The 24,163-nt window shown below is 39.0% G+C and overlaps 1 protein-coding gene across 9 annotated transcripts in view; it reads right to left on the reverse strand.

Moving 5' to 3' along the window:
- Nucleotides 1-24,163, reverse strand: part of Unc80 (unc-80 homolog, NALCN channel complex subunit) — a 191,109-nt gene that overhangs the window by 130,704 nt on the left and 36,242 nt on the right. For 4 of the 9 annotated variants that reach the window (XM_057761419.1, XM_057761415.1, XM_057761418.1 and 1 more), the window contains exons 13-22: nt 23,743-24,114; nt 19,765-19,911; nt 15,566-15,713; nt 13,884-14,032; nt 11,302-11,468; nt 10,178-10,276; nt 6,152-6,366; nt 5,031-5,137; nt 3,893-3,989; nt 1,586-1,758 (exon numbers count right to left, since the gene is read on the reverse strand). In XM_057761419.1, the coding sequence (XP_057617402.1) occupies nt 1,586-1,758; nt 3,893-3,989; nt 5,031-5,137; nt 6,152-6,366; nt 10,178-10,276; nt 11,302-11,468; nt 13,884-14,032; nt 15,566-15,713; nt 19,765-19,911; nt 23,743-24,114 (1,674 nt within the window). The remainder of the gene's footprint in view (nt 1-1,585; nt 1,759-3,892; nt 3,990-5,030; nt 5,138-6,151; nt 6,367-10,177; nt 10,277-11,301; nt 11,469-13,883; nt 14,033-15,565; nt 15,714-19,764; nt 19,912-23,742; nt 24,115-24,163) is intronic. The other 5 variants (XM_057761417.1, XM_057761416.1, XM_057761421.1 and 2 more) reach the window with 2 other exon arrangements.

Raw genomic sequence — 24,163 nt, forward strand, 5'->3', positions numbered from 1 at the left:
CAGGCACACATATCTTAATATAAATGCTAAGAAGTTTCCACATGGGAAGCAATGGTGAATGGGCTCCTTCTGGTTTTCCATCGCCAATGAATATAAATGAAGTAATTCCAGTTGCCTGATGAGTCTCCTTGCTAGTGATGACACATTTATTGAGGTAGATTTCTTGAGTTTCCATAGATCAGTTCTGTGGGAAATCTGATATACATGCTAAATTTTGTCTATAGTTGCTTTTCTTGGGAAAATTTTCACAACTTTCACCCAAATCTAAAAGAATCAATGTTGCCAAATGTTAAGAGTAACTGGTTTGGAGAATGAATGTGGTGTGAATACTCAAGACTGAAAATATTTCAGGTCTTCCTATTATGAACTTATCATGTATTCTTACAATAAGAAATATCTTTAAAGAATTAAATGCATTTTTGAATCGTTAAAAAAGTATTCACAACTTACTTAATTATGAAGGCATATACATATATTTACAAAGTGTCCTGATACTAATTTTAATTTATTTAAATACTTGCTTGACAGAGCAAACATATGGTGTTGCTATAATAGTCCTGAATGGAATTAGAAGATTCTGTTCTGATCCCAGTTTTAGCAGAAAATTAGCATATGACCTTGATCAAAGTCACCCGAGCTGGCAGAGTTTTTGACATTCTTAAAGTGGCTTCAGATTACTTTTTATTAAGAATCAACATAAAAGGGTACAGAATATAGGTTCTCTGAGGACAAAAGACAGGCCTGGGACCCAGTCTAACCTTTGTGTACTTTCTGCCACTGGGCTATAATGTGATCTTCCTGGCTCTGGCTGTGGAAAGGCACAAAGCATGCTATCTTAGGCTGTGACCCTCACTGAGAAGACTAGATGACTAGACACAGAAAGCCTTTAGATGTAAAACACAACTTGGTTCTTTGGCTAAGTTTGCATCTTTGTAATTGCTAGGACCAAGCTTGCCACTGAGGAAGATCTCAATGGATGCCTGTTAAGTTAGTTAGGAATGGCAAGTCAAGTATTTGGTAACTAACACACAACTTTAATCCCAGTACTTGGGAAAGAAGAGGTAGGCAGATCTCTGAGAAACTTGGTCTACATAGAAAGTTCTAGGCTAGTCAGAGATACACAGTGAGACCCTGTTTCAAAACAAACAACCCCAAGAACTAATACATGAAAATGTAAGACTATTATATTGAGTGTTAGTATATTGCAGGCACTGTGTGGGGGCTTTTCTACTTAGCATCTCATTTAATCCTTGCATCAGCCCTGAGAAGAAAGTTTGATAGTAGCATTAAGCCTCATTTGTTATTGGGCTAATAATGTTAGGTCAGTTTTCCACCTCAGGCATCCTGAGGTTAGAATGTTTTTACATACCAATGATCACACTGCTAAAACATGCTGCCTCCTAGTGATTTATTAATATTTCCTCCTTCTGTCTACTTCTCTTACCATCTTTCTTCACCATTTTGACACTAATTCTGACAAAACTAAGTAAATATGAACCCATCATTAGGGTTAGGAACAGCGATCCTTGCTTTCATCCATTGCTAGCATGAATATGAGTAAGGGTGGAGAAATTCTGTAACTTACTAGGTCCAAGGCAGCGGCTAGGATGGATGCATCAGGAATTGTCCCTGGCTCACAGCAGTTGAGCAGAAATTGAAAACGTTTCATGCCTTGCCGGATTGCTCCCAGATTCACCACGTTTTTGCTTTTTCCACCATCTTGGTTGGGAGAAAGATGGTCGTCGAAACTGTGGCAACCTGTAGCGGTTGTGTCATTGTGAAAGGAGAGAGGGAAATGGATCATAAACCAGTGTCAAAGTCACACCAGTACATTTTCCGTACTGATGGCCTGAAAACTCTCTCCCACTCTTTCCTGTCCTCTGCACCTCTAAGATGCTTGCTATGAACATATTTTGGCTTGTATTAATTGGTTACATGCAACAGATAAAAATTCAGGATTTTCACTAAACAACTTCCCTCTAAGTTGTGCATGAGATTAGCACATTTGAAATAAACAAAAGTGGGCACTTAAGTTTTAGGCTCACAGTTGAGGAAGAGAGCACGGAGAAATCAAAGGGAATGACAACAACCCAAAGATATTCTCATCTCTTCCATGAAAGAGAATATTCTGCACATGGGAAAGTCCGGTGCCTTTGTTAATTAGGGCAGCTATGATACAATACCACAGGCCAGCAGACTTGTAAACTACTAATATTTGCCTCTCACAACTCTGTGACCTGCAAATCTGATCTTGGGTTAAAGGACAGAAATCCTTTCTGGTTTAGTTATATCCTCAAATGCCCTTTCCTTGTATGTGCACAGAGATATCTCTCTTTTATATAAGAGTACTAAAACCCATTCATGGTCATGTGACCCTCATGATATCTTCTAAACCTTTCCAAAGTCTCATTTCCAAATGTTATCACATTGTGAGCTGGAAGTTCATAACATGAACTTTATATGGATGCAAACATTCTACCTGCAGCATATGGAAATCTATAGTACATGGAAAACATTCATTAACAAGGAACATTTCCCATCCCATCCTCTTAGGTAGTAGTGTAGTACCTAAGTGTGTAGAAAGAACTTAGAGATATGGTCCCAGCACCAGCCAGGTGACATCAAACTAGCACAGCATAGACCTCAGGACACACATCAGCATCATTCTTAAAGAACAAACAGGGAAACATTGTCTTTATGACGCTGATGATTCTGAACACTAGAGATTGTCTCTGAAATTCCACAGGAAGGGGGTAGAGAGTGAACAAACTGGAATGATGAAGCTGTCAAAGTCCTAGGCTGTCAGAAAGAGCCTTGGGAGGAGTTTTTACCCTTCTTCAGTAGTGAGAAACAAATCTAAATCCTCAAATATTAAACAAGTGCTCCACAACAACCCAAAAGTTCCAGCCTAGGTGAACACAGGAAACCTTAGCATGACACTCATTGACAGAATGACAAACTAGCAAAAGCTGACCAACACAAGCAGCTATGTGATAAGAACACTGATCATGTATTTTAAAGTTCTGTTCACAAATTTGCTACAACCATGACTTAGTTAGACTATTGGCTACTCTGATTAATTTCAACTATGGCCTGCTGTATTCCAAATAAAGCTCCACAGTTTACAATGCTCACCATCTACCACAGAGAGAGAAAGAGAGAGAGAGAGAGAGAGAGAGAGAGAGAGAGAGAGAGAGAGAGAGAGAGAGAGAAAGAGAAAGACAGGATATGTTAGAACCAGAAAAGCTTCTATGGAATAAAACTAAAGAAACCAAAGATATTAGGCGAAAAGGGATCAAAAGAGAGAACAGGAAATGAGTGAGAGGGGTTGCAGCACTGTGTGTAGCTATGTATGTGTGGTTACAGATGTCATCACTAGGACAGATCATCAAGTTTATGGGCAAATATATTTTCAGATTACAAGGAAAGATTTCCTTACAATTAAAGCTGTATGATTCTGGAACAAATTGCTTTGTTAAGTTGCACACTCCCCCTCAGCGGAAGTGCACAGAGGGAGGGTGGCCACCTGTCAGCCACGCGGTGAAGCGATGAACAGAACTCTGAAGCTGAGTGGTGGGTGGATAGAAGGTCCTGTGGCTTTCAGATTCTAACAAAGACAAGAAGTCATGTCTTATTCTCTGCACACTCAGTGCCCACCAGGGGGTGAGAATCACAATGAGGCTTCTATAAATGTCTCTTCCACAAAACTGGTAATAAAGAAGCTATAGATAGCAGTGAAAGACATTTAAAGAACAAAGGAAAAGATAATACAAATAGAAAATGACTATTTTTTTAAAGAGACAATTTTGGGGGAAAAAAGAAACAAAGAAGTTAATTTAAGTAACTGAAAAGAAGAAAAGCTGAACAGGATCCTTGGGTTATTGACAGTTACCAAGACGCTTGAAGAAATTCTCCTCCTCTTCTCGGCCATTCTCCATCCCACTCCCTGGCCCACCTTCAGAAAGCTTGACAGCACTGGTGAACTTGACCTGGGGAGAAAAGGAAAGCCATTAGATAGTCAGCAGCCAATCGCTGGGTTGGTTCTACTAGCCCTTGGTTCGAAAAGTACATTGTATAGGATGTGAAAATGTTCTTTGGCTTCCACATCTAACAAGTGCTGTTATGTAATACATTCTCATGTTCCAAAAAAGATGTCACTGCAGGTGCGAGGACTGCCAGGAGAAAGATCAGAAACTGAATGGGAAAATAATTTAGTAAACAACTTAGACATGTGTAGTGTCTAAGTCCAAAACGAATGCGGTATTCATCCTTAGTGAACGCGACCACAGTTGGAAATCAAAGAGAAAGATGATGACTTAAATTTACAAGTCAATTATTAACATAATATTCTTCCCTACTCCCTTCCTCTCTTCTTCCTTCCCTTCCTCCCTCTCTTTTCATTTTTCTCCCTTGTTTTTCACTCTCCTAGAATTGAATGTAGGAACACGCTATGCAAGTGCTCTATCACTGGGTACATGCCTAACCTTCTTGTTGGCTTATTAACTCACTAAATTGCCCAGGCTAATCAGGCTAGTCTTCAACTCGTTCTATAACCCCAGTTGGACTTGAACTAAGACTAAGTTCACTTAGTCTGCCACTAAGCTCTCCAAGGCACTACCAGACTTGGCTTTATCGACTTAAGGTCAACTCAGAAAGACTGAAATAACTTAGCACAGAAAGGAACCTAGAGGCAAGCAGACTCAAATAACTGTCTGGAATTTAAAAAAAAAAAATGTGCAAAAGAATTCCAGTGATATTTTCTTAATTTCCGTCACTCTACCACATTCTTCATATATACATATAGCTACACAGATATAGGCAAAGCTAAAGCTATTTACTGTGTTTTCCCTTAGTTTTGCTCTTATGGTAGTTTAATAAGTAAATATTTCAGTTTCTATTGCTTGTCTAATTTCTGAACTTGTTCAGCTCCAAGGTTTGTGTAACTCTTTCTATGCATTTAACATTCTTTAGTCCCAACAGTTTTTAATCAGCGATCCTGATGTTCACTTCAGGATTGATGTCCTGTTTACCTTGGAACTTTGCCTGATGAAAGACAGGCGATCTACAGAGCTAATGTCCAGGAGGTCCTCGACACCATCCGCCAGGCCAGAGAGGGAGGAGCGCTTCAGCCAGTTTCCTAGTTAACGATATTTTGAAAAATTAAGCTGTTATAGCCTTTGCTTTCAAATGGATTAAAAGAAATCCCAGCACGTACTGAACTAGCAATGAAAGTCAACAGGGCTCTAGTATAAATAGAAGCAAAAACAAGTTGTGTTCAGCAGACATGTTTTGAATCAAAATGTTCAGGGTTGAACTATAAAATGGCATGAGAACATAAGTGTAGGACAAATAGATCTGGTCCCTTCCACTGCAGAAAACCACAATCCATCCACGCATGCTACACAAGTTCTCCATATCTCTTGAAAACTCATACATTTACCTCCTAAGCAGTTCTCAAATCTGTCTATTTCTCTGTTTCTGCTTAATCCACAATCTAAATGTTCTTTTATTTTTGCCTGGGCTACTGGCAGCTTTCTGTCAGATTCTCTTACCATGTACAACTGTCTTCTATAAGGTTTACCAGCTTACATCGTTCTGCTCTCCCTGACACTTGGGCGCGTGAGGGACGTGATAAAGTGCCACCTGACTTGCACATGATCAGGCTTGCTCTTCTGAGGCAGTGAGTCCGCCATTTTCCTACGGAACCGGTTCCTCCCAGTTCCTCCCAGCCTATGAGTTTTGCATGTTACCCTTGGACTCTTCTCATTCTTACTTTGTGTGTGTTAGGCTTCGTTTGTGTCTGCCTTCATAGTGCTGCCTGTTTTCTCTTCACAGAATTCATAGTTTGCAACTGCACTTGGTTTTATGATGATCTGCTTTAGTGGTAGTGGCTCCTGCTCAAATCCACCAACACCAAGAGTTGTGTATTTTGCACAGAGCAGATGCATGCAGTGGATATTTGGGAAATATCTGCATTTAGCAGAAGCGTAAATGAACTAATGGAAGGATGTCAGGCGAGGGCTTGCAACTTGAAAGCTTTTCTTCTCAATCCACTGACCCACCCACCTCCACGCGTGCTATGCTTTGTCTCAATTACTCATGGATTTGATGGCATGATAATAAGCAAATCCATAAATAAATACAGACATACTTTTACCTATGGGGAGTTTCAACTTCTTCCTCAGGGAGATTCTGCGCGACCGTGAACGAGCACGCCGGTCCGAGGTGTTCCCTGAGTGGGCTGTGGTACATTCTGAAGTATCCTGCTCAGACTGGCTGCTGGTGTCACTTGCTGCACTTTGGGATTTGAACATCTTGCGCCAGAAATCTTTCCGTCCCAGATTGCCCCCTTGCATTTGTTCATCACTACAGAGAAGTAGAGAATAGGGTTAAATAACATCGCACAGCTTAGTGCTGTCAGCTTTGGTTTTTAGGCAAACTCTGCAAGATGCTCCTTGATGGGCTGGATAGGAGAAGAGAGGGAGAAAGCATGGGAGTCGGGAGGCCAGCGTTGGCTCTGAGCTCTTCCTGGAAACAGTGCTGTCTCAGTAACCTAGTGAAGGTGGTCATTTTTTCAACTTTAATAAAAAGGCTAAATATTATTGCAGATGTCCGCCTACAGTATGAGTCACAACAGCAGAAGCACTTGAAATGCCAGTAAATATTTAACTTTTTTAAAAGCACCCTGGCTCTTGTGCAATGTCCCAGCTCTCACTGCAGCACAATATTACACTGGGTACACAATAAACTCTCAAAAGAATGTCCATAAATTAATGAATGAGTTAATTAATTAATGACTAAAATTTTATCATCGTGTTTAAGGGATATGTCATTCTACAGTCAATTAAGTTGAAAAATGTGTCAAGTTTAAAAGTGAAAATAGAGGTCTGACCAAAGAGAACATGTCAGAAGACCTGAACAAAGGTTTCCAATTAGAAAAAGTAACTAGTATTATGAGAACTTTATCTTGAAATAATAATAACAATAATAAGCTAAAATTCTTATTTTTTATCCACTAAAGGTGGATAAAAAAGATTAAGGTGGTTAGAAGGAGAAAGTAATGTCCATCATACTGTCACTGAAAAGATAAAACATCTTGGTATTTTGGGAACATTTATATTCTGTGCAACAAGGTATATTTTTGAAAGTCAATATCAAGCCCCTAAACTAAGATATTCAGTTTCTAAGAAGTAATATCAATGAAAAGATGGGATTGTTCATAAGACAGGAAGAGGTATGCATGGCCAGTGTTGAACATGGATATAATCTCAGGGTCTAAATCTGGGACTTCCATATAGGGAAAGAGTCTTGACTTTGTGTATCATTGGCTACAAATGCCGTTAGCCAATTCCCATGCACGTTGTTGCCTTTACTGGTGAAGGCACAATTCTCCCACGACAGCCTTACAGTCAGAATTCCTTCCTGATATAAGTCAGGTTTTAAGATGAACATGACAAGCCAGTACTATTACAGACAAAATTCAAAGGCTTTATATTATTCTCAAAATAAAAGTATTCAGTTAAAAAATACTTATTTCAGAAGAAGGTTGTCTTAAACACTATTTATGACCCACTGTAAAGTTAAAAGCAATGATCAAACGAGTTAAATAGGAGAAAACAATGTTAATAACCTTAAGAAATCACACATGCGATCACATGTCTGGGTGTGAATTTGGATGTGCATGCTCAAAAATGTTCCCAGCATAAAATGAAAGGTTTGCAGAGGTAGCTGTAGTCATAGTATTTTGGTATTTTGATTTCCCTTGTATAGTCTTCTGTGTTTTCCATATTTTCCATCTTGAACAGCATGCATTATGTTTGTAGTTTGGAAAGAAATAATACTAGAAAATGCTCTAGTGTTGTGATGACACTTTTTTACAGATTTTATGTCAATTTTATTTACATGTTTGAGGGTAGAGTCCTGAATTGATCCAAATATTGATAATACTGTATAATATAATCATCTATAGAAAATAGATAAATATACATAGTAAGTTCTATATATTGTAAGGTTTTCTTCTAAATTATGCCATTATATTTATGAATAGGTATATATTTGAACTAGGTTTCTAGAATTGACCAAGTCTTTAAGTTAGGAGGGCAACAGTGTGCCAAGCTCTTCTTGCCTTCCTGAAGAAGAGGCATGATGGTAAGAGCCTGCATAAGTGCCCCAGTTAAGAGAATCTTCCATATTCAGGGAAGTCGTCATTTATTGCCCTCTCTAAGAAACTGCTACATCAGCAGCAAGGAGCGTCAGAAAAACCATCACATTAAACCATCACTAGAGTTACTGACTTGGAATTTTGGGTGTTTAGGAAGAAGCAGCAGCAGCAGGGTGAATGGTGGCAGAGTGGGGTGGGGGGAGCAGAGAGAGAAGAGAACCGAGGTAGAGGAGGAGCCAGGACTAGCAGAGGAACTTGTCACCTTTCTCTAAACAAAGGATTCTTCGTGTGCTCATTTCTTGAACCCATTTAAGTGATGGGAAAATTCCATATTTGAAGATGTGTGACTCTATCACACATGGCAAGGCATGTTAAAACAGTCATATGCCAAATGTGGAGAAATTTGGTGTGTCTATAGAACACAGAACAAAGAGAATATCTGGAGCTCTAAAAGAACCCAAACATGTGCTAGCATAGCCAATTTTATTTTGAAAATTAAAATTATCTTTTAGAACATTTTCATTTATCAGATTACTTCAATAGTTGCCAATGCTAATTGGGGAAAAATCATGTTTCGTCTAATGTCTTTTAACGAGTCCTCTGGCCACTTGAATATGGAATTTATTTTACCAGTTCTTTATGCTCTGTTTGGAGCTAAATTTGGACCCTTGTCATGTCTTTGAGGATTTCTGTAAAGGAAAACCTAAAGTTCAATATTGAAGAAAGAAGTTAAAGAAAGTGAAATGAAAGCTTAGTAAAAGTCTGAAGGTTCCATCCTGTAAGCATTGCACATTCTTCATACACTGAATGCATATTATTCATTTCTTCTTGAAACATGTGTATTAATTATCTAAAATGAGTGAAGCTCCATCTTGGTGCTATACCTTTATCAATAAATACATGTGGTTACTGGGCCCATTTATTTAACTAATTGCAAAAAGGCACAATCTCAATGATTCTGAAGCACATAAGAATTGTGTAGACATTCATGGTTTTGAAGAACTCATTTGCATACTCCTATGTTTGAGGAATGTTGGCTTCTCACCTTTAATTTACCTTGTTATGAAAGAAGGATACACTAATACCTAGAATATTTGAAAAATTACTAAACAAAAATATTATTAAATAGGGTTGTGCGAAGCAAAATTGTACACCTACAATGATGTATGTTTGAAATGTAGACCATGCTACTTATATGTAAATAATTCCCCAAAGACAAATGAGTAACATGAACCTCACATGGGTCTAGTCTGTGCACTTAATATCTGTAGTAACCTCACACCTTCTGCAGGCACTAACTTGAGGATGCTTTTGACTTTCATCGGTGTGAAAACCAGAGATAAAGCTGAGTGGTGGTGGCACACGCCTTTAATAGCACTTGGGAGGCAGTGGCAGGTGGATCTCTGTGAGTTCAAGGCCATCCTGGTCTAAAAGAACTAGTTCCAGGACAGGAACCAAAAGCTACAGAGAAACCCTGTCTCGAAAAACAAACAAACCAGAGATAAATTGATGTTAAGGCACTGGAATGGATCTAAGACGGCAGTGCTATGGAGTAGAGTCTACATTTCAGTTGAAATTCAGTAGTTTTGAAACATACCCTTCTTTTCTTTTTTCCTGAAAGGATAAAAGAGTATTCATTGAGAATAATGAGGAGCAATTTATCCATTTTAAAGTTGTGACTTTTAAACAGCGAAGTACACGGCAGCTCAAGTGCACACTACTTTTCCTGTTTCCCTGCTGCTGAGTGAAAGGCGGAGGTACAAGGAAGGCAAGGAAAAAATAAGACTAGAGAGCCTTTCTCTAGGCACAAAGGTTGCTATTTGGCCTCACCCGGACCAGTCGGTGGCACTGGGATTATAATTGTAAGAACAGAGGGCCAAGTTTCAAGGAAATGAAAACAAACTAATAAAAATCAAAATAAGAAACAAAGACCCAAAAGTAGTTTAGAAAATAAATTTTCTTTCAATGTGAAGTGCCTAATTCTCTGCATTGAAGACAAAACTTGATTCTGCTTACTGTTCAGGTGTCTGCGAGGGGCGACCAGACATGAAGCTTCGACATTCCTCAGGTGCAGAGGACACCTGGCCCTTATCTGCGATGCTTCCTGCCTCCGACCTAAACAAATGGCACATGGCACCAATCACAACAGAGCAAGTCATCACTGTTTGATCTCTCATATGCTCTACAAAGGGAACCGTCGGCTACTGACAACACATCTGCTTGCTAGCATTTCTCCCCATGAGCCCATTTTGTGTGGAAATTACAGTTTACTACTAGACCAGCTTCCACAGCAGTATCTCACTGCAGCAAGCAGGGGCCTTACATGCAAGCAAAACTTGGAGTCTGGAGGCTTTTAATCCTTGTAAGGGCTGTCTAACATACAGTAGGCGTTAAATAAACACACAATTACTGGAAAGATAAACAACACAGTATTGCGTAGCAATTTTTCCCTGGAGTGTTGGGAATTGGATCCAGGATACCATACAAGCTGAGTAGGTACTTTACTACTGAGCTATGTCTCAGTCCAGCAATTTATCTTTCCACTGCCTCTAGAACACCATTTATTGAACAAAAGAACATGGTGTCGGTAATTGTTTCTTTTTTCTTGGTAAAATTATAAATTATATTTTAAAAAGACTAAAGCAATGATAAAGTTTTACAATGCAATTAAGAACTATAGAGTGAAATTTGAGTATATGAGCTCATTCCATTTAAAAAAATAAATAAATAAAAGAGGTTTATTTAACTCATGACTCTGGAGGCTTGGGAACCCAAAGGCAGGTGATGATGGCTGTTTACCATGTTGCTATGGAAAGGATGTTACAGGGCATCACATGGCAAAAGAGTCGGCTGTTCATAGAATGCTCACTCTCACACAAAGCTACTGCCGTGATAATTTATGAAAATACTAATCTACCCATGTGGGCAATCTTTGTAACCCAATTTTCCCAAAGCTTCCACCTTAAAAAGTCATTTATTTTAAAGCTTTAGTCTGACTATGTGAGCGATACCAGTTACATAGGATAGCTTTACCATCCCTGTGCCGACTTTGTACCACTCCGGGAGACACATGGACAGCATGCTGAAGGGTAACGTCCTCCTGACGGTTAACAAACACTAATATTCAAAGAGCTTCCCACCTTTTACCACCTGCAGGCTTAGACTCCTGTCCATTTTCCTCCACTTTTTTCCCTGGCGCTAACTTTTCAGCGCTGTCAAGCAGAGCGCTAAGCGCCACTCTCCTGAAGACGTTCCCGTGAGCTTCTTTGATAAACTGGACCAGCTGGCGGATGTCACAGTACAGTCCCTGTTTGGAGGCAAGAAGAAGGTTTGGGAGCAGTCAAGGTCACCAGAAAGCTGTCTGGTGAGATGTCCTGGGGAGAGAAGTCTGTCGCGTGGGTTTTGATGAGCGGCGGAGTCATGAAAGGACTACAAAACACTCCTGGAGTAATGGGTGTGTTTGCCTCTGCCAGACCTGACCAAGACCTGAGATCCCAGCCCTGTCCCCTCACTGCCCACAGCCAAGCTCACTCACCCACTATCACCCATATCCTAGTTGCCAGAGCAAAGCAGAGTAAAGATAAAATGGCCTTGTCTGGACAAACAACTGCATGACGGAGAACCTAGGCATTGGTACATAGGTCTCTGAAGCTGTATTAATTTCCCATTCTCCAAACACCCTATATAAACTCCATGGATCTCCTCCCCTTTTAGTAGACATGCCTTTCCCACTGTGTCTGCCCCCCACTGTTAGAAATAAACATAATATTATTTAAATAATAAAAAATAGTACCATCTGCTGAGGTAAAAACAAAAAACAAAAAACCAGATGTGTTTGGTTTTCCCACTTTTCCTACAGGAGAATGCTACTCTACATATTCACTAGAGGAGAGGACAGAGAGCAAACTTCAAATTCATAGTCAGCTGTACCACTTGGAAGACATCAGTCTATGCTCTTAAACGTTGGACGCCCAAGTTTTCTCTATTAATCATGAGTTACAAAGAGAATGTTATTTTGCCAGAAGAAGAGGAGGAGGTGAAGAAAAAAAAAAGGTAACCAGAATTTTATTTAGAATGGAAACTTTAGCCCCTAATCAGCTTCTGGCCTGGATTATTATGGTTTTATGTAAAGTAATTCATTTATATAGTTCTAATGAAGGTTGATCGTTGATAGGATGATGAACTTTTCTGGACATACGTAGTAAATGATATGTATGCTGTAGTTGCACTGAGTGTGCTATGGCCAAGAACCTAAGATTGTGCAGACGGGCCAATAATGCCAGAACACTGGTGGGTGGACCTTTAAAAATGTGTGTATACTTATTTTTCCTTGAGATACTAAGTTTTGTTCCATGATTCTCTTCTTTAAAGTGGTAGTTACTTCAGCTTTGTGGTAAAACAGAATTTAAGGACATAAAAAAATTACCTTGATACCTTTGTTTTTCAGAACCCACTACAATGGGACAGTTATGCCCATGATCTTCAGGAAGGAGGAAGGAAGAACAGAAACAATGTCCGTTGTGTCCTGTGGGGAGCAGGGCCTTGAGTCCTGCGCTCAGTTCTTCATTTGCCCATCCATGGAAGAGAAAGACAGCTAAGAGCAATTTTCTTTTTTCACCAGGGCGTGCAAGGGCCTACACATCAGCAGGGAGCACTGTCGCAAACAGCTGCTGACGAATGGCCGGGTTCTACTCACTCTAGATACATTGCCTGAGACTTCGCGGAGTGGGAAACCTAAGAGTGACTCGTTTGACTCGAGTTATTCTGGTAGGATAGCAGTTCATAGGCAAAGGTAAGCCTATGGATAAGTAAAGAATTTAATATTTCTTCTATATATGAAGTTGTGAATTAAGATTTGTAAGAACTCACATGCACCACAATGAGCTTTAAATATCATGTCTAGCCAGAACCAAAACGAATGTATGAATGGTGTCTGTGTTACATTTGAGGTCCAAAAACATTGCAGGAATGCCATTGACCGTAGCAAAAGTAATTTCCATTTGGTTTATGAAAGTTATGTTTATCTAAAATGAACCACTTCGCAGTTTAGGATAATATAAAATAATGCCCTCCATTTAGTAAAGCAGCATCTAGGTCCATATGTGTAAATGAGCTCATTTCGATATAGAAATCACAGCATCTAACAGAAATAGGCGGGATGCTCTTTTGGTACTCAAAGGGGCCTGAATTCACCTATCTGTGTCAAGTTTGTCTTCTTGTATCTACACTGAGTATCCCAAGACATCCTGTTCTTGGAAGGACTTGGACATTTCATAATAGTTTTCTCCCACACTACTTGTTAACTTCATTTCCTGAATTACCACATGCTTTTATTTAGAGGAAATAAAGATTATAATGTTTAATAAAAAGAAAGTGAAACAAATTTCGATAGCATATTTTTATGAATTCTTGAAAGTAAATGCAGTTTCAAATAATTCTTGGAATAACATCCTTTCATACTTCATGAATCAATAACATATTCTATCTATCTCCTTCTTTCTGAAAGGCTAAAAGTACCCGTATCCATGTCACCATGCTCAACACAAGCCTGTGTGGTTGAAAAGGAAGATAAGTGAACTGTAGGTAGGACAGAGGGTTAGGGCTCCATGGTGAGATGGGGTGACACTGGAAAAAAGTGGGTACTGTGATTTTAGATGTCAGTTTTCCTTCTTCCAGGTCACAGGATGTGAGCCGCTGTTAGCAATGGGGGAACACTTCTCACCAGATTCTCAGGGCTGTGTAGCTCGTGTGTGGTTGAGGCACAGCGTGTGATGAGGGACTTGAACATGGCACCAACGATAATGCCCTCCACATTTTGGGCTGTGGATTTGTTGTCCACTGTGGTGAAGTTATTTCCAAATCCAGCCTTGTCTGGAACGTAAAGGCATGTGTTAAAGGCAATACACAACTGTAGGATGTAAGGAAGTGATTGGCAGCTAGGGAACTGGGAAGGCCTGCACGAAAGTTCAGACACAATGATTTAAGATTTACCAGTGTAATGATCCCTGTGCAGATTAGAAAAACAATCAGTCTGCGTCACAGTATGTGCTTTGATGTGTTCTGATGTGGCTCTTGCAGAGGAATATTTGGGTTGATTAATCTTAGAAAGGAAAGGGGGTCAAAAGAAAGAGGGGGGAAGAAGGGAGGAGGGAGGAAGAAAAGGAGGGAGGGAGGGAGACAGAGAGGGAGGGAGGGAGGGAGGGAGGGAGGGAGGGAGGGAGGGAGGGAGGGAGGGAGGGAAGGAAGGAAGGAAGGAAGGAAGGAAGGAAGGAAGGAAGGAAGGAAGGAAGGAAGGAAGGAAGGAAGAGAGAGACCAACTATTGGTTTCTCCATAGAGAAAATATGTGACTCCACCTTCTTTGGTGGGCTTTTTTTAGGGGAAATTATCCAGTATGTCAGAAGGGGCTTGAGACTGGTCAGCATGAGCTATGCGGCAAGGCCAAAGTGATGGAGCCCTTGTAGAACTGTTGCAGTTCAGGGGAAACTGAGTCCTGCTAGCATTTGTTGCCAGAAGCTCTGGGCACATGTGGGGAGGAAACACTTCCACTCTCCTTCAGCACAACCTCCTTAACACAGGGCATGGAGAATGCTGGAGACCAAAAGGCTGTGAACCTCCATGGTATTTTAGACCTTTTGTTTTTGTTTTTGTTTTTGACATACCCACAGATCTTGAGAAGACACATATGTCTTTTGTGGCTTTTCAAAAGGAATCTTTATGACATGGGAGTCAACTGTGGATTGTGGGAAGAATATATACAGCTCTCAGAGTGATGGATAAGAATCTGTGCTGTGCTGTCCGTCTGAGTCACTGTGACTCACTCTATGTCTCAAGAATCCTCAGAGAACACAGCATGCTTGATTATCAAGCCTTCACTGTCTGGACCAATTGATGAAGATTTATCTCCAGAGCTACAATACTGAAAGTAATGCTGAAATCTGTGCTTAGAGTTCTCACATCAAATTAGAAATGAGATGGGGAGAAGGGGGGGGAGGGAGGATAGGAGAGAGAGAGATTTAAGCTTATAATTTGTAAATTCTTTCAAAGATCTTGACTATAATCCTTGCTTAATGTTTTCAAATTTATAAAATGATTAAACTAGCTCTAAGAGGAGATGGTTATTTCAAGGGGTCTACAAGGAAGCAATATTTTCTCTTAGCGTGATAAAATTCCTATTTAATGAGATAAATTACCTTGTGAGGATACCATGTGTCATAAAATTATTCAGAGGCATCTCTTTGTTTTTATTACACACAGTCCCACATGCATACGGGAGCACATGTAAACAGGCATGTATAAATATTTTTCTTCTGAGTTCTAGCCCTAGATATTGAGTGTGTCAGGGAAACACTACCTGCTTTACCTCACGGTGGCAGCTCCTCACACTCAGGGGTGGCTTTACTTACTGTCAGTGACTGGCTCCATACAAAATCCTAGCAAAGCATGCAAGAAGTCCACCACATTATTGAGGGAGTCCTTGTTCACATAGTCCCTCATGGTTTGTCGGAACTGCATCTTATCTAGCTTGTATAGCTTAGTGAGGCAGTTCTGGGCCTGCAATGAAGGAAGAAAAGTGAAAAAGTCACAAGTACCAGCTTAAGCTCCAGACACCGTTAGCCTGAGACAAAAGTTGCAGAGGGCAGAGACTCCCTCCCCCTCCCTCATACCGCTGCCCAATCCTCTCCATGCTAGGCCAAGTCGTATGAATAAGAAGTGGGCAGAAGCCAACTAGGCAATTCGTGAAAAGCCACTTCTCAGAAAAACCCAAAGCTAATGTTCAAGGCTGGTCCCAGAAGAACTCAGTCTTTTCAACAAGGTCAAGATTTTAAGATGTAATAAAAATAACTGAAGATTAAAATTGAAGTAAGTCATAGAATCCATTGTCTACACTTAGAAAAACCCAAAGGCTTTCTGCAACTGGAAAAAGCACATAAGTTTCCTGCACGGGCACTTTGAAGTTAGATAGGTTAAATGTGGAGAGTAAAAACCAGGAGTAGTGAGTGGAAATCCAGTGACCATTCACATTTTTTGATTAATTAATTCATTTTTTGAGATAGGGCCTCAAGTAACCCAGTATGGCCTTGGACTTCTTATATAGGTGAAGATGACCTTGAATTTCTAATCCTCCTGCATCCAACTACTGAAGTCTGGGATTACAGATGTGAACCATCACACCTTGCTAATGTGCTACCGGGTATTTACTTAGGACACTAGGCAAGTACTCTACCAGCTGAACTGTAACCTCTTATATGTTCCTAGGACCCAAGAAGGAAAGGGTCTTTGGAACATATAAGAGGCATAAAATATTATATTTATATATTATTTGTTTGTCTTTGAGCATGAAAGAAAGTATTGTATAAATAGAATTTGGTCTCAAAATAACAGTATATTTCCTACAATCTCGTAAATAATTCTGCCTCCTTGCAAAGGAAAAGAGAATAAATCCTATCATCGACAGCATCAAAGTCCCAGTCACTGACAGCAGAGGTTTCAGACACAATATTCTCATACAGTAGTATGGGAACCCTAGGAGACTGCTAGCTTCCTCCTATGAGCTTCCTCCTCATTTGTATGGTGCTTTCCTGTAAAACACACTTTTTTTGCATGAAAAGGCACCAGGTCTTCCTTTATTATTTGCTGATTTTTTTCTTACAGTTGAAGGAACTGAGGTAGAAAGAAATCAAGGGTTTTGTCTAAGCTGATACTGTAAGTTCAAGTTTTACTGTGGTAGAGTCAATACCAGAAGTTAGGGTCATGCCTACTGAGGTGTAGTTCTCCTGTGAAATAGTCTCATTAACTCTTCAGACATGGATGGTCCTGAGGAACTATACTTAGATACCAGCCACTCATAACAAGGGGTTGAGATGACTGATACTAGAGATTTACTGGTGCCTTGAAGAAGGCTATATGAACAAAAAAGACACAAGAAAAGTCCTGAAGACGAGATGGAATGGGGAAATGGCGGAGGTGTCTGGGCTGAGAGAAAGGGCCAAAAGATCAAGAAAGGAGATGAAGCTAGGGGAGACCACCTTGAGGATGGAAAACTTTGCAGTCGGGTGTTGGCATTAAGGGAGAAGATCTCTGAGAACTGGAATCCTATTGATGAGTTTTTACTAGTGACCCAGTAGAAAACTTAGGTTGTGTTACTATTTGATATGGTTGTGACCCAGGAAAAATACTTGGATATTTAAAAGGAAAAAAAAAAGAGTAAAGGGAACTTGTAACTCACTAGATAAGCCTTTTTGTATGATCCTGCTATAATCTCCCCATCTGTATCAGTGAGAATTTTTTTCTCATTCTTCCTTCACTTTATTTTAGAAGATTTTGAAATCAAGAGGTTTTTATTCCAGAGAGCTTTCTATTTACATTATCTCAAATAGGTCATGGTTTTATTTGTTTAATTTTTATAAAATAGACGCTGCTTTGTGATAAAGTGATGTTTACAAAGTGCTTAAGTACAATGTGAACTGTACCGATGCAGCTATCATTCTGTACATGATTTATAAAATCTTCACCGTCATATTTATAGAGGGAATAAAAAAAACCAAGCCTCTAAAGTACAAATTACTTCATGCTCTGTATAAAACACACCAAACAGGTATAGTTTCATATCTCTATTGTGAAGGCTACAAGTCTATCCTCAATGCTGTGAGAGTTCAACGGGAAATTTAATCAAGTTTGAAGTTCTCCAGATGTAAAAATTCTTATTCTAAGTAAACAATATATTTTTCAAGAAATATAAAAACATTAATTAATGTTTTTTCAATAATTTGGAACTACTAGTAAATCATTAGAGAGATTGCGTGTTAGACCCTTTAGACACTTTTTATATTTTGAAGACATATATAAAAGAAGTATTAATCAATGGATTTCTTTCCAATAATTTGGGACTACTAACACAATTAGTTTAATAAATTATGGATTATTATGGGTATTAGAACCATTAGGCACTTAGAGAGTATCACTACAATAATCTATCTATCTATCTATCTATCTATCTATCTATCTATCTATCTATCTATCTATCTATCTATCTGACCCAATGACCCAATGGTCTGTTATAAAGGTGAATATATTCTTAACTTTTTAAGAAAGATTATGTTTGAAAAAGTATAGTTCTGAAGCTAGACACTTTCCTGGGGAAGTCTCTCAAACTTGTGCATATAATATCTATAAAGAGTGCAAAAGAGGTCTAGAAGACCAGAAAGCAATCAACCAAGAAATCAGGTTAAAAAGGTAAGTAGAAAGTTGGCTGGCCAGTTTCAGAAACACAAGGTATTTTTGGCCATGTAATAATAGCAACTTCTCTTCTGACCCAACTAGTCCTGTTTTCCATCAATTTAGAAAAACAGAGTATAACTCTCAAAGCCAGTTTACACCTACAGTAAGATGCTTCTTTTTATAGTTTAAGTTGAATTAGGTGAAATTGGTCTTCTGTATGAGGTATGATGTGTTTTCATTAACTTTGACAGTTTTTATTCATGTTGTAACAGAATTTTGATACAAGAGTTTTTATTGCCTTATTAATTGTTTTAATATTTTTAAATTTTTGGTCTCAAAATCTAGATCTTGATCAAAATGTCTGAGTTGGGGAATTTAAAAGTTAAACATTGTGACTATACCTCCCAAATACACAAAATAAATCAAAATGCTATAACATAATTGAATATAAAAGAAAGAGAAATGGATAAATCAATGGATGGTAGATGATACATTAAGCAAGAAATCTAGCATGCTAATACTGTATGAACATTTCATGACAAAACCTACACCAGAGAAAATGGGCTGGCATCAGATTTTGACATGATCCTAAAACTCTGCAAAGATATGCCAAAGAGATTTGTGCCCACATTTGCATGAAATTTTCTTTTTAAAAGAATATTTTCTTATAATTTTAGTTCCAATGTAGAAATGAGGCAACTAGCCTGGATCAGGCTTGTTGGAGGCAGGTTCTTGCTCAAGTCAGAAGGGAAGGTAGCAGTTGGTAGACGCAATTGAACTTGAGCTATAATAGAACACATTTCCTTACTGCAGTCCAGTGACAGCCCATATGCAGAGTTTCAAGTTTCATACAGTTCAAAGAAATGTGAGCTCAAACATACAGAAGATGAGGGGCATTCTCAAGCAAAGCAGCCAGATGCTTGGCTACTTTTACAGTCCTGATTTGTCTCAATAAGGGCCACTTTCCATTTCTAAATAAGAATATCAATGCCTTTGACCCCTCCTTATGTGAGATGCTTCCTTGTTACCCAGATGATCGAAGGAGTCTCTGCACAGATCACCAGATGTTTACTAAATGTATGCATCTGTGCAAAGTCCTTTCAGACTTCTATTTAGATGTTCTCATTCTGCACCCCTTTTCCAAATGCTCTGCAATAGCCAGGAGCCAGACTAGCTTTCCCAGTCAAACTTTCCCAAGCCCCAGTTTTAGATATCTTGAGATGCCTTGTGGGAATCCTCTCTCCCAAAGATGGTATTGGTTGCCTATGAAATACAATATTTTCAGGAACATTGACCCTCATTGTCAAAGGACTCATTCCTCATTTGGAAGTATGGAAGAGAAAGACAGTGAAAGAGTAAATGGAATCTACTTTAATTCTCTTACATTCTCTCGGAATACCTGGTGTCTCAGACGATCTCCGGAGAGCCCCCGGTGTCCTTCTCCACAACCATAGGCACATCCCAAAGACTTGACAATTTTGATGAGCATAGTGAGGGCAAGCCTATGGTTGCTTACAGGTGTATTTTCATCCTAGTAACCATGATGGAGAAAGAAAGAGAAGCCTATTGACTTTGCCACCAAGCTTTTTTGATACTAGAATTCTAGTTTATAAAATTAATGTGTGTTATATCAATTTAGAAAATAATGTTGTCAAGAGTTCAACAAACACACTTTTTAAAAACCTAGTATATGAACCAACAGAAAGAAACTGCATTCTGAACATCCTATGACAATACAGAATTTGAATGTGTTTATTCTAAGACATACTTTCACATCCTTGATGAATGATCAGAACTACAACCTAGAGAGAGACAGAGATGGGATAATCAACAGAGAACACAAATAGATTTTCTTAGAGACTATCATTATCAGTATGTTTCTGATAACACCACTAGGCAAAGATAATTATTAGCTCTCTGGAACTGATCAAAGTCTGGAACTTGGAAATCTTCTGGTAATAAAATTGACATTTTTGGAGAAAAACCTCCCAAGGTCTACTTCCATCATATTGCAATAAACATAGTAACCACAACAAAGTAGAATGTATAGAACTCAATAAATACTCAGCTGGACTCCTGAGACTCATCCAGAAGCTCTCCTGAGATGAATTATGAAATTTGTCTTTTGTCTCTCTTACTTTTGGAGAATGGAAAACAGGGATTTTCCCAAAAAAGAACTTAGAATTCTTTCTATAGAAGAATAAATAAGCTGTTTCTGAGGAATAGTGCTGAGCCCACTGTGGGATGGCCCTTATCATTTCAATAGTTGAAGGCTCCTTACTCCTGGTTATGTTCAACTGTCAGCATGTGCATCATGGAGCAAGAGCTCATGGTCTGTAGTTGCTTATGTGATACAAGACAATTGCATAAATTAACTAAGTTTTCTGTGTTTTACTTTTCTGCCTGTGAAGTAAGGGTACTACTGATGGCTATCCTTCCCGTATCATAGGTTTTCCATAGAGACCAAATAAAACAGGGGAAGGGAATCACTCCACAATCATGAGGGTGTTTTTTTCTCCCATTAGTCACACTGTTGACAAAAAGAATACAGCAATGTGGGCACAGCGTGAAAGGACTAGGAGGTTCTAGCCACATTATCATCCACTTTAACATGGAGAGGTGGAATCTCCCCTTCCCTAACATTACCCAACTGGTTCTCCTCCTCTTGTGTGCAAACTCAAGAAGCAGATGTGGGATGGTGTCCCAGAGAGCACACTTCAGGAATAAAACATCTCTGAGTGATAGAAATGTTGGTTAACCCGCCTCAACCGAAGACCTCCTCCCAGTGCAGAGTTACCTCTATTAACCACTCAATATCCTGTTGTTCGCCTCAAGGAACTGTTTCTCCAGTGACTAGTCAGGGCACAAAGTAAGGAGGAGTTAAAGGTCACTTTACGTCACCTGGTGACTGCTTTGAAGAATCATCCTTGAATCCAAAGAAAACTCTGTAATTATTACTTGCTAAGTAAGAAATGATTTTCAGTTTGGATCCAGATTTTAACTTTAGTATTTAACAATTATGTGATCTTGGGCAAACTGTTAATATTTAAGATCCCATGCTTTCTAAAAAGGGAACCACGTTAATGCCTGCCTTGTACACACTGTGAGAAGTAGGGGACAGCACGTGGTGGCCACAACAAGAGCAAAGCAAGTACAGCATTATTTATGGGCCTGTGTCACTGCTGTCCCTCAGAGTCACTCATAAGGACAGCTTAATACTGATTGGATTTGTGTCCTCATTGGTCCCCTTAGTTGAGCACCTCTGGGTAACTCAGGAACATTGCAGCATTTTGTAGCAGCACCTTGGGAAAGGTCACACTGACAAGGGCTTCTCTGGAAGGTTGATTTACATAAATTTTAAAATTATTATATGCTCTTTAAAAGCTTTTCTAGCCCTGAGAACTCTTTGTACACATCCATCTAGGCTTTATTTCTTTAGGCCTTCAGATGTCGTTGGGAGTTAGGTTGCTTTCACTGGAGACATGAAGAAAGATGTATTAAGCTACAGGCAGAAATCAGAGTTATTAAATGATATTTTAAGCTTTTATTATATGCTAGAGTCCAATAAAGAAATAAAAATTAGCTTTCCCTTTCTTTCTGGAGTCCTGGATAGCAAGTTGAAAAGCAGATAAACTCTAATTCCACAGAAAGTAACAGATAGTTTTAAGGTAAAATAGATTTTTATAGATCTTGAAGTCTAATTGCAGTTTGAGAAGTGACTACATAATATTCACATCTTGGTTACTGTTCTGGAGATCATAAAATGTGACCTTAAAATTTTCCACATGTGGTAATTTTGGTCAAAATAAGATTTATTGTATCATGCTATAATATTAAATATAATAATTACTATAGTTACTTACTATAACTAAGAATTATATATAGCTGCTTAATTATAGTTATATCATTATATAAATTAATTAATTGTTCACATAGTTATTAACTAAATGTTTTTAAGATAATATTTAGACAGGAAACATGATTAAGACAAGAGTAGAAAATTCTAAATAAAGTAGTAAGAACCCAAGAATACTGGAATAGTTCTGTGGATCAGAGCTCATGAATCTTGGGGAGATATAATCAAATTGTGAGGTGAAGAAATAGAATATTAACAGAGTAAATATGCACCAGTGGGGCTATAGGTAGAAAACAGTACTATTCATTTATATGTTAAAATCTGATATGGAAAAACTTAGACAATCCAAAGTTTATGTAACAAATTGCAAAAGTGTTTACAGTGTAATCTTTTACTTGTAAACTTTTTATGATATATTTATTGTCACCTGTTAAAAAATTCTCTGGTTTATTTCAACTTATGAATATCAATTTGATGCTAAAACCTCCAACTGCAATCAGTGCAAATTATGTGAATTTGAATGGTGATAATTTGAATCTAAACTTCAAAATGACAGAAAAGAAATTCTTGATAAATCAATAGATTGTAAGGCATGATGAGAAGCAGCAAAAATGAAATTGGGGACAACCAATAAGAATCTGATAACAGCCTCAGGGATGTGACACACTGAGACTCAAGAGAACTGAGGCTGGATATCTGTTCCCATACCAAATGATATCTGTGTCTCTCAAATTCAAATACTAAAGCCTTAACTCTCCATCTGTTGGTGTTTGGAGACTGGCTTTGAGAGGTAATGAGAATTAAATGAAGTTAGACAAGGTGTCCAGAGCCAGGGAGCCTCATAGAGAAACTAGTGTTCTCAGCGTTTGTTTGCTCTTGCATAGAGAAGGTCATGTGAACACATAGTGATGGTGGTCACCTTCTGGCCCAGAGAAAAGGCTGCAGGAAACTCCTACTGGCACCAGAAGCTTGCACTTTACAGCCTCTATAAATGCAAGAAGTCAATGTCTGCTGATTATAAAAATCTGCTAAGTAATTTTTGTAGAGTCTCATTAGACGGTTGCTGAATTAATAAGCTAGATATGCAGCCTTGAGAAAGAAGCTATCCTTGCTGTCAGACTGAATTGGGATAACATAGTAGGCTTAAGATGCTGTCTTCCAGAAATAATATTACCAAGAGAACAAAACAACCAACAAACCAAACAAATAAAAGAACAAACCAGTTCTAACATTGCATGGGTGACAACTTTTGGATTTAGAAGCCAAAGTCATCTAAGACTCTACATATGCCTGCTGAACGTGTCATTAAAAAAATTTCTACCATTATTGCTTTCAGACTCTAGGGACTTCTTGTTATATTAATAAATAAATATCTGGGAAAATAAGCAAAACTACACACATACACCCCCCCCCCACATGCATGTTCATATACACACACCCACAAATGAAAACGAATTCTGGACACCAAACTGCTTGAGAATACAGCAGATACAGATTCAACCATACCTTCTCTTGGTTCTTCTCATTCTTCTCATAAGGACCACCTCCACCTCCTCCACCTCCTCCTCCATTTCCGCCACCTCCGCCTCCTCCATCTCCACCTCCTCCTTCTCCTGCTCCACCATCTCCAGCTCCACTAGCAGAAGGGGCCCCAAACCCACTGGTGGAACTTGAAGACACGCCTTTGAACTGGAAAGTCCCCTCGCTTGGTCTCTTTTCCACAGTGTCGTTTTCTTTGTTTTCACTTTTCTTCCGATTTTTCTCTACACAGGGAACTACACCAAGTTGAAGCAAACATTCCACAATGTTTAGTGCCACATCACAGATGCGAGAACTGATGTCATGGTTAAGAACAAGATAAACAGCCTTCAGAACCACCTGCAGAACACAAAGGTAAATACAAGACAATGAGGTCGCCTGCATTCCC

The sequence above is a fragment of the Chionomys nivalis genome, chromosome 2, assembly GCF_950005125.1.
Source record: "Chionomys nivalis chromosome 2, mChiNiv1.1, whole genome shotgun sequence".
Taxonomy (NCBI): domain Eukaryota; kingdom Metazoa; phylum Chordata; class Mammalia; order Rodentia; family Cricetidae; genus Chionomys; species Chionomys nivalis.